This window comes from Chelonia mydas, chromosome 1 (genome assembly GCF_015237465.2).
Source record: "Chelonia mydas isolate rCheMyd1 chromosome 1, rCheMyd1.pri.v2, whole genome shotgun sequence".
Classification (NCBI taxonomy): domain Eukaryota; kingdom Metazoa; phylum Chordata; order Testudines; family Cheloniidae; genus Chelonia; species Chelonia mydas.
Window position 1 is genome coordinate 46,851,131 of NC_057849.1, and position 13,218 is coordinate 46,864,348.

The 13,218-nt window shown below is 41.4% G+C and overlaps 1 protein-coding gene across 7 annotated transcripts in view; it reads right to left on the minus strand.

The window, feature by feature from the left end:
- The window catches only part of KATNAL1 (katanin catalytic subunit A1 like 1), a 59,878-nt gene that overhangs the window by 32,977 nt on the left and 13,683 nt on the right, over window positions 1-13,218 (minus strand). For all 7 annotated transcript variants that reach the window (XM_043531402.1, XM_037891796.2, XM_043531384.1 and 4 more), the window contains exon 2: window positions 6,849-7,024. In XM_043531402.1, coding sequence (XP_043387337.1) covers window positions 6,849-7,010 — 162 coding nt within the window. In that variant the 5' untranslated portion in view covers window positions 7,011-7,024. The remainder of the gene's footprint in view (window positions 1-6,848; window positions 7,025-13,218) is intronic.

The window sequence follows — 13,218 nt, forward strand, 5'->3', positions numbered from 1 at the left end:
CTATCTGTTGACTCCTGGCCTGATCCAACTCCCACTGAAATCAAGGAAATCCTTTTCTTTAATGCACTAAATTAATTTGAATTTGAAATCCAAGTATTAGAAATGTCAAGTTAATGTGGCAGTTTGACAAACCTTAGTAAGTGCCAAGACCTTTCATAGCCCCAATGTAAAGACCTATGAATAGTATGATATTTAGTATTTGTGGGTCAACTTCTAGCAGCGATGGAAAGAGTGAGAACGAATCTGTAGTGCTAATGGGAGGTAAATTGCTCCCGAGCTACTGATCTTTGTTAGTGCAGAGGTGGAAGAAGCAGACTGGCATAGCAGTAGAAACAGATAAGCAGCAGACAGTGTGCTGCATGACTTAATGCTATAAGCAGGTGTTGTCTTAGATTCCAAGGCAGATAAATCCAACAGCAAGGAAAACATACAAAAGGGCCGAAATGCATAAATCATGGATTCAACACTTAAACACAATATTAACAACAGATGTGAAATCTTTGAGGGATAATGTCACAGTTTTTAGGCCAAAACATTTGCGTTAGCTCAACAGTGTAACAATATTAGTGTTGGATCCTGCAGTCCATTAACTCACACGAGCTCACATATGGGGAGTTTGAGTGGGAGTTCTGTTGGAGGAGAAGGTATTTGTGTGTGCTTGGTTTTGTATTGGTAGTATTTGTATGTGTAGAGGCTTGTAGGGGCTTTGTGCTGGGAGAGAAGCTGAGCCCTGATTAGGGGGCGGGGCTTCACTGACTAGGGGTCCTAGTTAAGGTAGCAGCCAGTCAGGCAGCGGCACAGACAGCTGCAGCGGCACAGGAGCTAGCAAACAGAGCTGTAAACAGGGGAGTTTGAAAGGGGAGTTTGTCTTGTGGTGCTCGTGTGGGGTTTGGATTTGCTGTGGGTGGTGGTGTTTTGGTGTGGTTTGTGTTTCCCAGATTAACAGGATTTAGGTGGAAAGGATATGACAGATACAGAGGTGGCAGTGGGAGTGACCCATGTATCAGATGACACAATGAAGATGACTGGATGTGGAAGCTGTGGTATGTACATGATCCTGGAGGGGGCACCTGGTAAGAGTTTTGTCTGCATGAAGTGCCGTCTGATAGAGCTGATGGAGGAAAAGATCCGAGGTTTGGAGATGCAGGTGGAAAGTCTGGTAGAGTTTAGGAAGGGGTTTGAGCAGATTATGGAGCAAAGACATGAGGTATCTGAAGGGAAAAGCTCAGACTTGCAGATGGAAGCAGGACTAGGGAATTCTGAGGGGAGACTGGGTGAGGAAAGTGGTCAGTGGAAGCATGTGACTAAAAGAACTAGGCAGAGGAAAAGGCGGGCTAGTGAAGGAGAAATAGAGCTTAAGAATAGGTTTGCAGAGTTGGAAAATGAAGAAGGGGCTCAGCAGGTAGTCACTGAGGGTGACAGGGCAAGGAAGAAGAGAAGAGAGGTTAGTCCTATAGGAAAAGGGGAAGAGTTAATGGAGATTACACCAAATATGAGCCCCAATAGGATACAGGATGGGTTAAAAAGGATTACAAGGGAGAATGGGAATGGAAAGAACTTGCAGCCAGAGGGAACAGGGGATAGACTGGAGAATAGCACCGTCACTAGGAAAAGGCAGGTCTATGTGATTGGGGACTCTTTACTGAGAAGAATAGATAGGCCTGTAACCAGAGCTGATCCAGAAAATAGGAGGGTGTGCTGTCTTCCGGGTGCTAAGATACGGGATGTAGACCTGAGGTTGAAAAGGATTCTAAAGGGAGCGGGAAAGAATCCCCTAATTATCCTTCATGTGGGAACAAATGATACGGCTAGATTCTCGCTGGAAAGGATTAAGGGAGACTATGCTAGGCTGGGGAGGACGCTTAAGGAAATTGAGGCTCAGGTGATCTTTAGTGGGATTCTGCCTGTTCCTAGAGAAGGGCAACAAAGGTGTGACAAGATTATGACTATCAATAGATGGCTTAGGCAGTGGTGCTATAAGGAGGGCTTTGGGATGTATGGCCATTGGGAGGCATTCATGGATAGAGGACAGTTCTCTCGGGATGGACTTCATCTGAGTAGGGAAGGAAATAGACTTCTAGGATGGAGGCTGGCACAACTGATTAAGAGAGCTTTAAACTAGGAATTTGGGGGAGATGGTTGGGAGATGTCCAGGTAATCTCCACGCCAGAATTCAGCATAGAGTGGAAAGAAAATGAAGTAAGAGTGGATACAGCTGTAGGTAGGAGGAAGGGCAGTGTAGATACAAGTCTAATAGGTTATACTGGTAGTAAAATAACCGTGCCTAATAGGGTACAGAATGTGAGTGAGGCTAAACAGCAAAAATTAAGATGTTTGTACACTAATGCAAGGAGCCTAGGTAACAAAATGGAGGAACTAGAGTTACTGGTGAAGGAAGTGAAACCAGATATCATAGGTATAACAGAGACCTGGTGGAATAGTAGTCATGACTGGGCTACAGGTATTGAAGGGTATGTGCTGTTTAGGAAAGACCGAAATAAAGGTAAAGGTGGTGGAGTAGCACTGTATATCAATGATAAGATAGAATGTAAAGAAATAAGAAGCGATGAAATGGGTATGACTGAGTCTGTCTGGGCAAAAATTAAATTGGGGAAGAAAACTATTAGAGCCTCCCCTGGGATAGTGCTTGGGGTGTGCTATAGACCGCCGGGATCTAATTTGGATATGGATAGAGCCCTTTTTAATGTTTTTAATAAAGTAAATACTAATGGAAACTGTGTGATCATGGGAGACTTTAACTTCCCAGATATAGACTGGAGGACGAGTGCTAGTAATAATAATAGGGCTCAGATTTTCCTAGATGCGATAGCTGATGGATTCCTTCAGCAAGTAGTTGCTGAACCGACTAGGGGGGATGCCATTTTAGATTTGGTCTTGGTGAGTAATGAGGACCTCATAGAGGAAATGGTTGTAGGGGATAATCTTGGCTCAAGTGATCATGAGCTAATTCAGTTCAAACTGAATGGAAGGATTAACAAAAATAAATCTGCGACTAGGGTTTTTGATTTCAAAAGGGCTGACTTTCAAAAATTAAGGAAATTAGTTAGGGAAGTGGATTGGACTGAAGAATTTATGGGTTTAAAGGTAGAGCAGGCCTGGGATTATTTTAAATTAAAGCTGCAGAAGCTATCGGAAGCCTGCATCCCAAGAAAGGGGAAAAAATTCATAGGCAGGAGTTGTAGACCAAGCTGGATGAGCAAGCATCTTAGAGAGGTAATTAAGAAAAAGCAGAAAGCATATAGGGAGTGGAAGAAGGGAGGGATCAGTAAGGCAAGCTACCTTATTGAGGTCAGAATATGTAGGGATAAAGTGAGACAGGCTAAAAGTCAAGTAGAGTTGGACCTTGCAAAGGGAATTAAAACCAATAGTAAAAGGTTCTATAGTCATATAAATAGGAAGAAAACAAAGAAAGAGGAAGTGGGACCGCTAAAAACTGAGGATGGAGTGGAGGTCAAGGATAATCTAGGCATGGCCCAATATCTAAACAAATACTTTGCCTCAGTCTTTAATAAGACTAAAGAGGATCTTAGGGATAATGGTAGCATGATAAATGGGAATGAGGATATGGAGGTAGACATCACCATATCTGAGGTAGAAGCGAAACTCAAACAGCTTAATGGGACTAAATCGGGGGGCCCAGATAATCTTCATCCAAGAATATTAAAGGAATTGGCACAAGAAATTGCAAGCCCATTAGCAAGAATTTTTAATGAATCTGTAAACTCAGGGGTTGTACCGTATGATTGGAGAATTGCTAACATAGTTCCTATTTTTAAGAAAGGGAAAAAAAGTGATCCAAGTAATTATAGGCCTGTTAGTTTGACATCTGTAGTATGCAAGGTCTTGGAAAAAATTTTGAAGGAGAAGGTAGTTAAGGACATTGAAGTCAATGGTAAATGGGACAAAATACAACATGGTTTTACAAAAGGTAGATCGTGCCAAACCAACCTGATCTCCTTCTTTGAGAAAGTAACAGATTTTTTAGATAAAGGAAACGCAGTGGATCTAATTTACTTAGATTTTAGTAAGGCGTTTGATACGGTGCCACATGGGGAATTATTAGTTAAATTGGATAAGATGGGCATCAATAGGAAAATTGAAAGGTGGATAGGGAATTGGTTAAAGGGGAGACTACAACGGGTCCTACTGAAAGGTGAACTGTCAAGTTGGAGGGAGGTTACCAGTGGAGTTCCTCAGGGATCGGTTTTGGGACCAATCTTATTTAATCTTTTTATTACTGACCTGGGCACAAAAAGTGGGAGTGTGCTAATAAAGTTTGCAGATGATACAAAGCTGGGAGGTATTGCTAATTTAGAGAAGGATAGGGATACCATACAGGAGGATCTGGATGACCTTGTAAACTGGAGTAATAGGAATAGGATGAAATTTAATAGTGAGAAGTGTAAGGTCATGCATTTAGGGATTAATAACAAGAATTTTAGTTATAAGCTAGGGACGCATCAACTAGAAGTAACGGAGGAGGAAAAGGACCTTGGAGTATTGGTTGATCATAGGATGACTATGAGCTGCCAATGTGATATGGCTGTGAAAAAAGCTAATGTCGTCTTGGGATGCATCAGGAGAGGTATTTCCAGTAGGGATAAGGAGGTCTTAGTACCGTTATATAAGGCACTGGTGAGACCTCACCTGGAGTACTGTGTGCAGTTCTGGTCTCCCATGTTTAAGAAGGATGAATTCAAACTGGAACAGGTACAGAGAAGGGCTACTAGGATGATCCGAGGAATGGAAAACTTGTCTTATGAAAGGAGACTCAGGGAGCTTGGCTTGTTTAGCCTAACTAAAAGAAGGTTGAGGGGAGATATGATTGCTCTCTATAAATATATCAGAGGGATAAATACCAGAGAGGGAGAGGAATTATTTAAACTCAGTACCAATGTGGACACAAGAACAAATGGATATAAACTGGCCACTAGGAAATTTAGATTAGAAATTAGACGAAGGTTTCTAACCATCAGAGGAGTGAAGTTTTGGAATAGCCTTCCGAGGGAAGTAGTGGGGGCAAAAGATCTATCTTGCTTTAAGATTAAACTCGATAAGTTTATGGAGGAGATGGTATGATGGGATAACATGGCTTTGGTAATTAAATATTCATGGTAAATAGGCCCAATGGCCTGTGATGGGTTTTAGATGGGGTAAGATCCAAGTTACCCGGGAAAGAATTTTCTGTAGTATCTGGCTGATGAATCTTGCCCATATGCTCAGGGTTTAGCTGATCGCCATATTTGGGGTCGGGAAGGAATTTTCCTCCTGGGCAGATTGGAAGGCCCTGGAGGTTTTTCGCCTTCCTCTGTAGCATGGGGCACGGATCACTTGCTGGAGGATTCTCTGCTCCTTGAGGTCTTTAAACTACAATTTGAGGACTTCAATAGCACAGATATAGGTGTGAGGTTTTTTTGTGGGAGTGGTGGGTGAAATTCTGTGGCCTGCGTTGTGCAGGAGGTCAGACTAGATGATCATAATGGTCCCTTCTGACCTAAATATCTATGAATCTATGAATCTATGTCAGTCTGGGTTTGGATAAATTCTTACAGCGTAAATCTCTTGGATTTCAAATATCACTTTAAAAAAAAAACTAGTTAACAGGCTACATGTGGAGGCAGGGAGGGGTGGGCAGAAAAACTGCCTATTTTTGTGGAATCTATTAAAATAAATGGGACAAATTCTGTCCTTGGATCTGGGCATGCTGGTATCATGGCTTTAGTAGGAGCCCCCTTGCAGGCAACCAAGGATAGAGCTTGATCCAGTGTTATGTGCTGTGCAGGTTTTAAACAAACACATATAATTAGATTGATACTGATGTCAGACACATGTTGGCAAAATATAAGGCACTATTTAAATTAAAGTTGTTGTAGACAAAATGTTCTATGTTAACTTCAGCTCCATTCAAAACACACACAAAAAAAATCTGTTTATCAAGGCAAAATGGACAAAGTAGGGTGACAATACAGGTTTATGTTTATATGTGATACTACTGTAAACAGGCAAAAATTAAAACTTAAAATACTTACCTGAGATTATCTCCTTAGTTCAAGTTAAAAAAAAAAAAGTGCACAAGACATATTGCCTCCCATTCAAAATACATTTTATACAATAAGAATCTGTACTATGAATACACTTTGTACACATATCCTCCAAAGATTAATTTGTTGATGTTAGAAAACACTTTTTGTATAACAGAGGGAATCCAAGATGAAAGCTGAAGACAAGCTGATCAGTTTTCAAAATGATTTAAAAAGTCCAATCCTTCCATCACTGCAATCAATAGGAATTTTGCCATTTACTTGAATGTGGCCAGAATAGGTCATTAAAGCTCAAGTGCTTATGTAAGTGCTTAACTTTCAGCCCAGGATTACTCCCACTGACTTCAACAGTGCTCCTCATGCAAATAAAGTTGAGCACATGCCCAAGTGATTGTGAGATCAGGGCCTAAGAGTACTATCTAAATCTGCAGATAACTTTTTAGATAATTGCAACTATATTGATCTTTTTAATGATACAAGCCCATCTCCTCACATCATAGCTTACTGCATATTAGTTGGATGAAAGATGAGACAGCAAAAGGAAATCATTAACATAATAGTATTTCCAAAATAGGCAGTCACACACAATTAGTCCAGTGAAGATAAGAAAATTGATTCAATTAGAACTAAAGAATCCCTTCTAACTATGTCACAAGAAATACTGCCACATAAATATCCTGAACTTCAATTTAGCCAATATATACTTGGGCTAAATTTTAAAAGCTTGTGCAATGCATTATTTCTTTCCAAATTTACCACATACAGTGCAATACCACTTCATCATACCTGTTGCCATTTGCCCTTAACTGCTGGGTCTCTGATTGATTGACAGTGTCTCTGAATCTGCTGGATGACACCTTGGTAATATACCATAGAGGAGTCGTAGTTCCCAAGAAGCGCATATTCTCTCCCTTTTTTGGCATTATCACAAATCTCAGCCAAATTCATCGTCTCTCACAAACCTAAAACATAACATTTAATCGTAAGACGAAAACTCATACAGGCTATATAATGATTCAGAAAATCATTAGGCAGTTTTTGTTTTGCTATTCCTTGCATGGCTGTTTTACATCCATTTTACCATTTAGATGTACAGATTATTATAGTACCTCCTTATTATACTGATTATTGACAAAAAAACCACAATTGTCCCAGATGACTGGTAAAGCTTATGTATTTTTCCTCTGCCCTGAGCCTGTTAAATCATTGCATGCCAGTGGACTGCAGCACCCATGCTGATCCCTCTTATCATCAATACTCAGTTTACAGCAAGCTAGGGTGTAAACATAGTGCACGGCAGGCTAGTGCAGGGTAAGTGCCTGTGTGAACCATGCTGCCTTACACTAACAATTCACTAGTATGCTTTAATCCATTCCAGTTTCAAAGCGAGTCAAAGCGCAGTAGGGAACTTTTAGTGCATGGCAACAGGGTCCACATCATAGATGCTTGGTTCATGGCAGGCTAGTGCAGGATACATTTATACTCCATCTCACTGCAAACTAAGTGTTTGTGGACAGAATCAGGCTTTAATTTATGTAACACCACAACATATATTAGCAACCAGCTACCCATGAATCATATATCACATGAGGCTTTACATTTATGATATTATTTGTATTACATGAGTGATTAGGAGATCCAAATCAACATTAAGGGCCCACTGGGTTAGGAACTTTCAAAAGACCTCATCTTAACCAGGTTACATTTTAAATATACAAGACAGGGAAAGGACAGGAGAAAGGGAAAGGCCATGCAAGCAGAAGATTGGGAATAGAGGCAGAGTCAAGAATTTACCTCAGCTCTCAACTCCCATATGAATGCGCCTTAACCACGAGACTATCCTTCCTCTCTTTTAAAAATATTTTCTTCTCAGTAGCAGTTGCCCTGAAGATATCTCTAACCCAGTAGTTCCCAGCTACTCTATGTCTAAAGAGCTCAGTTACATTCCATGCACTATAAAGACAAATGTACTTCTGTATACTATCCAATTTCTTTTAATTTGCATATTGTATCTAACGAGGTCTGATGAGGCAAATGTTTGTCAGCTTTTTTGGGTTTTCTTCAAATATGAATTGCAATGCTCATGAAACGTGCCAAATTGACAGCAATAGAAACTCAAGTCTTCTCTGAAATCATAGGACATGACATGGGCAGTGGTGTTGAAAGCTTGGACACACTTTGTCCCAGGAATGTTGCTTTTACTTGAATCATAAAACAAGGTTACTCCCCTGCCGCTGGATGTCTTCAAAAAGATTGTCAAAACAGATCTACATCACCGGGGTGGACCCAAAGCTTGGAGCCCTTTGAAAAGTTTCTGAGAACTTGGTGAGATGGAGGCTGGTGTCATCCAGAAATTTTTGGTAGGATCCATGAGGCCATTATTAGTACAACCCCTCTGTCTAACTGACTCATTTCCAGAATATCCAACAATTTGTGAGACTTTTCTTGAATAGTAGATAACTCAAAGACCAATGCATCCATGGTCCTGATGAGCAGGTCTTGGAAGATTTTATATCTTCCATAATACTGATAATGTCTATCATAACATCCTCTGGAGAAACATCAGTCGTATGGAGTATGGCCAACACACTCTTCCTCAGCTGTGGAATCTGAATCATATCTCAGTGAAGGAGGTAGTACAGGAGTTTGGCAGGTTGGTATACTAAGGGGGAGATTAAAAAGTGACTGCCATTCCTATCCTCCAAGACTATGATCTCCAGGAAGGCCAGTTGGCCCATGGCAGATAAATGTGCAAAATAGCCCTTGGGCAGAAGGTGGGGTTCAAAACCTCAACCGAGAGGGATGTACTGAAGTACTCAGTGCCGATGATGAAACCAAGAAAGGTCTAGTTTGAGGCAAAAGGAACTAAATGACCCTAGAATGAACCTCTCATTCTATTCCAATGGCACCAAAGCAACAATAAGGAAACTTCAGCTCCAAATCCACAGTTCCAAGGGAATCTTTAACGTCACCCTAGCAAGTGGAGCATTGTGGGATTTCTGCTCAGCAAAACAGATAATGAAGCCTGAAATGAAAACTGTAGCCTCTCCAGGACTGAAACTGGGGAGAATAGACAATCTTTCCATCAGAACTAGATAAGATGGACCTACTCCTTAGAACCAAGGAGATGGGCTTCTGATAACAAGAACCTCCTACCTTAGCACCAGACAATTCCACCTTAATTTTCATTGCCAATCGCCTGCCTGATCCTCAGGAACAGGACTGCATGGAGCAATGGTGCCATTGTATTCCTCTTTTCTCCATCTCCTGACACCAAGGACAGTGGATTTGGTGTGGCATCCAAAGCTACCTTTGGGTTTCTGAGACCCTCTCTTGGAACCGGAACTGGATATGCCTGAAGACTGGAACTTCTAATGGCTGGAAACCAGTTCCGACTCCAGTTCTGTACTGGAATCTCTAAGAGGCCAACTCCCTACCCAATTTCACGTCTTTGCTTCAAAGCTTGGGGGTAACAGAGCTGTTCAAAGAAAAGGTCATCAGAATTTTTTAACATGGGTAAAATACATTTTTCCCTAACCTTGTTCTCAGATGTGGATGAATTGTTTTGGTTGAAATTTAAAAAAACAGTCTGAACCAAACACCTAGCATATAGAATTTCATCCCGAATGATTTAAGTTTGGCAAGTAATAAGCAGCTAAAAACCAGATCTCATAATGGGAAATATTGGGCCATCTTAAAAGATAGTGCTACCAGCTTTGTCTACACCTGTCCCCTGGTAGTAGCCAATATAATGATGATCCTCCAGAGAAGGCTAAAAAGCCTTTTATACTTGATGTACTTGATGAGTTGTGAACTGTATGCCACAGAAGAGAAATTCTTTCCTGACCCCAGTTAGGGATCAGTTCAGCTTATGTGCCAAAGAATGAAGACTGATATCCCTTGTGACCTGTTTAGCCTAGCTAGTGCAGGATTTTTAACAAGCAAACTTAGGGCCCATCTGTAGCAGTTATATTGACACTAATGTCTGTAAATGGTTCCTCTTCCCAATGTTCCGTGAACTAAGACATTTCTAAGGATGTCTTGACGTGATGGGAAGCTGTTTTACTCTAGTGTAGGAAAGAGCCACATGATGAGGGGAAGAGAGGCTGCGAGTAGGTTAGAGGGGGTCTGCCAAGCAGGGATCCAGGGCAAAAAGCTGAAGCCGGAGCCCCGCTGTGGCAAGGCTGAAGCCCAAACCCGAGCAAATTAGCTTCCTGGGGCCCCCCGTGGCGTGTGGTCATGGGCAATTGCCCTGCTTGCTACCCCATAATGCCAACCCTGGCTTTTATATGCAGAAAAACAGTTGTGGCGGCACAGGTGGGCCGTGGAGTTTTTAATAGCATGTTCGGGGGCCTCAGAAAGAAAAAAGTTAGAACCCCGATGTAGAACACAGAAATAAAACTAAGCAAAATATATAAAATAAATAAGTGGTCCTCACAATTATGGAAAAAGCAAAATAAACTAAAATCAACTAAACTGGATCACAGAGAAATAACAAAGAAAACAATTCAGAAAACAAAAATCCACCTTCTCCTGAAAAATAAAAGGAAAAAATAAAATAACTATAAATCCTCTATAAACATGAGCTATCGTAAGGCTAATGCAGCATAGCCAGGGTCTTTAAAAAATAAGGCAAAAATTAAGAGGCCTAGGCTATGTCTACACTAGCAATTTTGTTGGTAAAACTTGTTTGTCGGGAGTGTGAAAAAACCACACCCCTGACCAACATAAGTTACACCGACAGATGTGCTGGAGTGGACAGCATTATGTTGGCGGGAGATGCTCTCCTGCTGACATAGCTACAGTTGCTTGCTGGGGTGATTTAATTATGCCTACGGTAGAGCTCTCTCCCATCAGCAGAGCGGCTACATGGGAGACCTTACAACTGTGCCACTGTAAGGTCTCTAGTGTAGACATAACCTAAGTCAGTGATCTCCCTGCTGAGTCACACTGCACGAGGAGACTGCTGCCTGCCTGGGATGCAGAGGAGACTAAATCCAGAACAAGGGGCAGGAAAAGGACAAACTGTTCCTGGGAGTTGGGGGGCAACAAATGGATGGGCAAGGAGACTGGGATCTGCGGGAGAAGAGGAAGAGAGGCTGGAACAAGGAAGGGAGATAGACTGAGATTGGATGAGGAACCCAGAGAAGGCAGCTAGAACAGAGGGCAAGTGAAAAAGCAGGGAGGCTGATCAGACCAGGAGCAGCAAACTAGGAGTGGCTGGGCAAGGAGCCAGGAAAAACCTGCAGACTAAAGACTGGAATAGGATAGGCAAGGAGAATGAGACTGGGAGAAGGAGCCAGGGTCGGGGAGAGATGGGACTAGGACAGATTGGAGAGGATTGAGCAGAAGGGATGAAGTCTGAGGGGAGTAGGGATAGAATGGGCAAAAGTCTGTGCCCAACAGAGAACAATCCTCTCCACAGCCTGGAAAAAAAAAAAACCATTAATTCCTAAGTCTCATCATTCCTCTGCTGACAGCAAATACCTGTGAAAACCACTAGCAAAATGTGTCTCACACCCCCTCTTGTGGTACACACAAAGGATGACAACCTACTACTGCTATCAGTTACTTCATTAGTAGCAGAGAACTGGGCAGTGGAGCTAAAGGTTCCAACTCTGCTGATGAACCATGGGGGTGTCAATATGATGCCACATGATGAATTATCTGTTTTTCAGTTTGCTTTCTTTAAAAACTAGGAAATTACACATAAAAATCCTAAGATAAAACAATAGTAAGGTTGTAAAGTCAAACATTCAAAAGTTAGGAAATCCCAGCTCCTTTGTGCACATGCACGATACAGTCTTTAATTACATGATCACATCCTATTTTATCCAGAAGATCCCTATCTCATTCAGTGCACAGAATCATGGATGTGTAGCAAAGGAAGCTATTATTTGTAAGACTTCTGCCTCATTTGTTGCAGAAGTTGGAAGGGTATAATGAATAAGGAAGGCTTTTGCAGAAACAGAAAAGATAGTTAAGACAGCTAAAGGCTGCCTTGGATAATTGGATTCTATCCCTGCCTCTGCCATAGACAAGAAACAAACCAAAATGTTCAAACTAATTGCACGTTCCTCATTTCCTGGGTGCCCACCTTAATACATTGGTGTCTGATTTGCAGGAGTGCTAGGCACTCGCAACTGAAGTCAATTGGAGCTGCGCTTTGAACATATAAAGTGCTATACAGGAGAACCTCAGAGTTACGAATACCTCGAGAATGGAGGTTGTTCGTAACTCTAAACAAAATGTTCTGGTGGTTCTTTCAAAAGTTTACAGCTGAATATTGACTTAGCACAGCTTTGAAACTTTACTATGCAGAAGAAAAATGTTGCTTTTAATCATCTTAATTTAAATGAAACAAGCATTTCCTTACTTTTCAAATCTTTTTTTTTAAACTTTCCCTTTTTTTTTTTAGTAGTTTATGTTTAACACAGTACTGTACTGTATTTGCTTTTTTTGTGTGTGTATCTCTGCTGCTCCCTGATTGTGTATTTCCAGTTCCAAACGAGGTGTGTGGTTGACTGGTCAGTTTGTAACTCTGGTGTTCGTAACTCTGAGCTTTTACTGTATAATGTTATGTTTTCTAAAAAATCAGGTTTTAGGCATCTCAAATTGGGCACCCAAAATCGGTGGAAACTTTTAACCTTAATCTCTCGATGCCTCAGTTCCCCATATGTAAACCGAGGGTAATATCTCCCCCTTACCTGACAGAGGTTGTCATAAATATAAAGGGAAGGCTAACAACCTTCCTGTATACAGTACTATAAAATCCCTCCTGGAAGTATCTTGTCCCCTTATTGGTCCTTTTGGTCAGGTGCCAGCCAGGTTACTTGAGCTTCTTAACCCTTTACAGGTACAAGTATTTTGTGCCTCTGGCCAGGAGGGATTTTATAGTACTGTGTACAGGAAGGTTGTTACCCTTCCCTTTATATTTATGACAGGGGTATTGTGAAGATTAACTAATTTTGTGAAGCACTCAGACAGGGTTTTGAATAGCGTGCAGTAAATAAGGCACGGGGTCACACAGTGAGCAATAAGAAGAAAACAAAATATTGAATAGCTACTCATTAAGTGAGCCCCATCCATCCTCTGCACTGAATGAGGCAGGAGTTTTATGGAAAAAATAGTATATGACCATCTAATTAACGTCGGT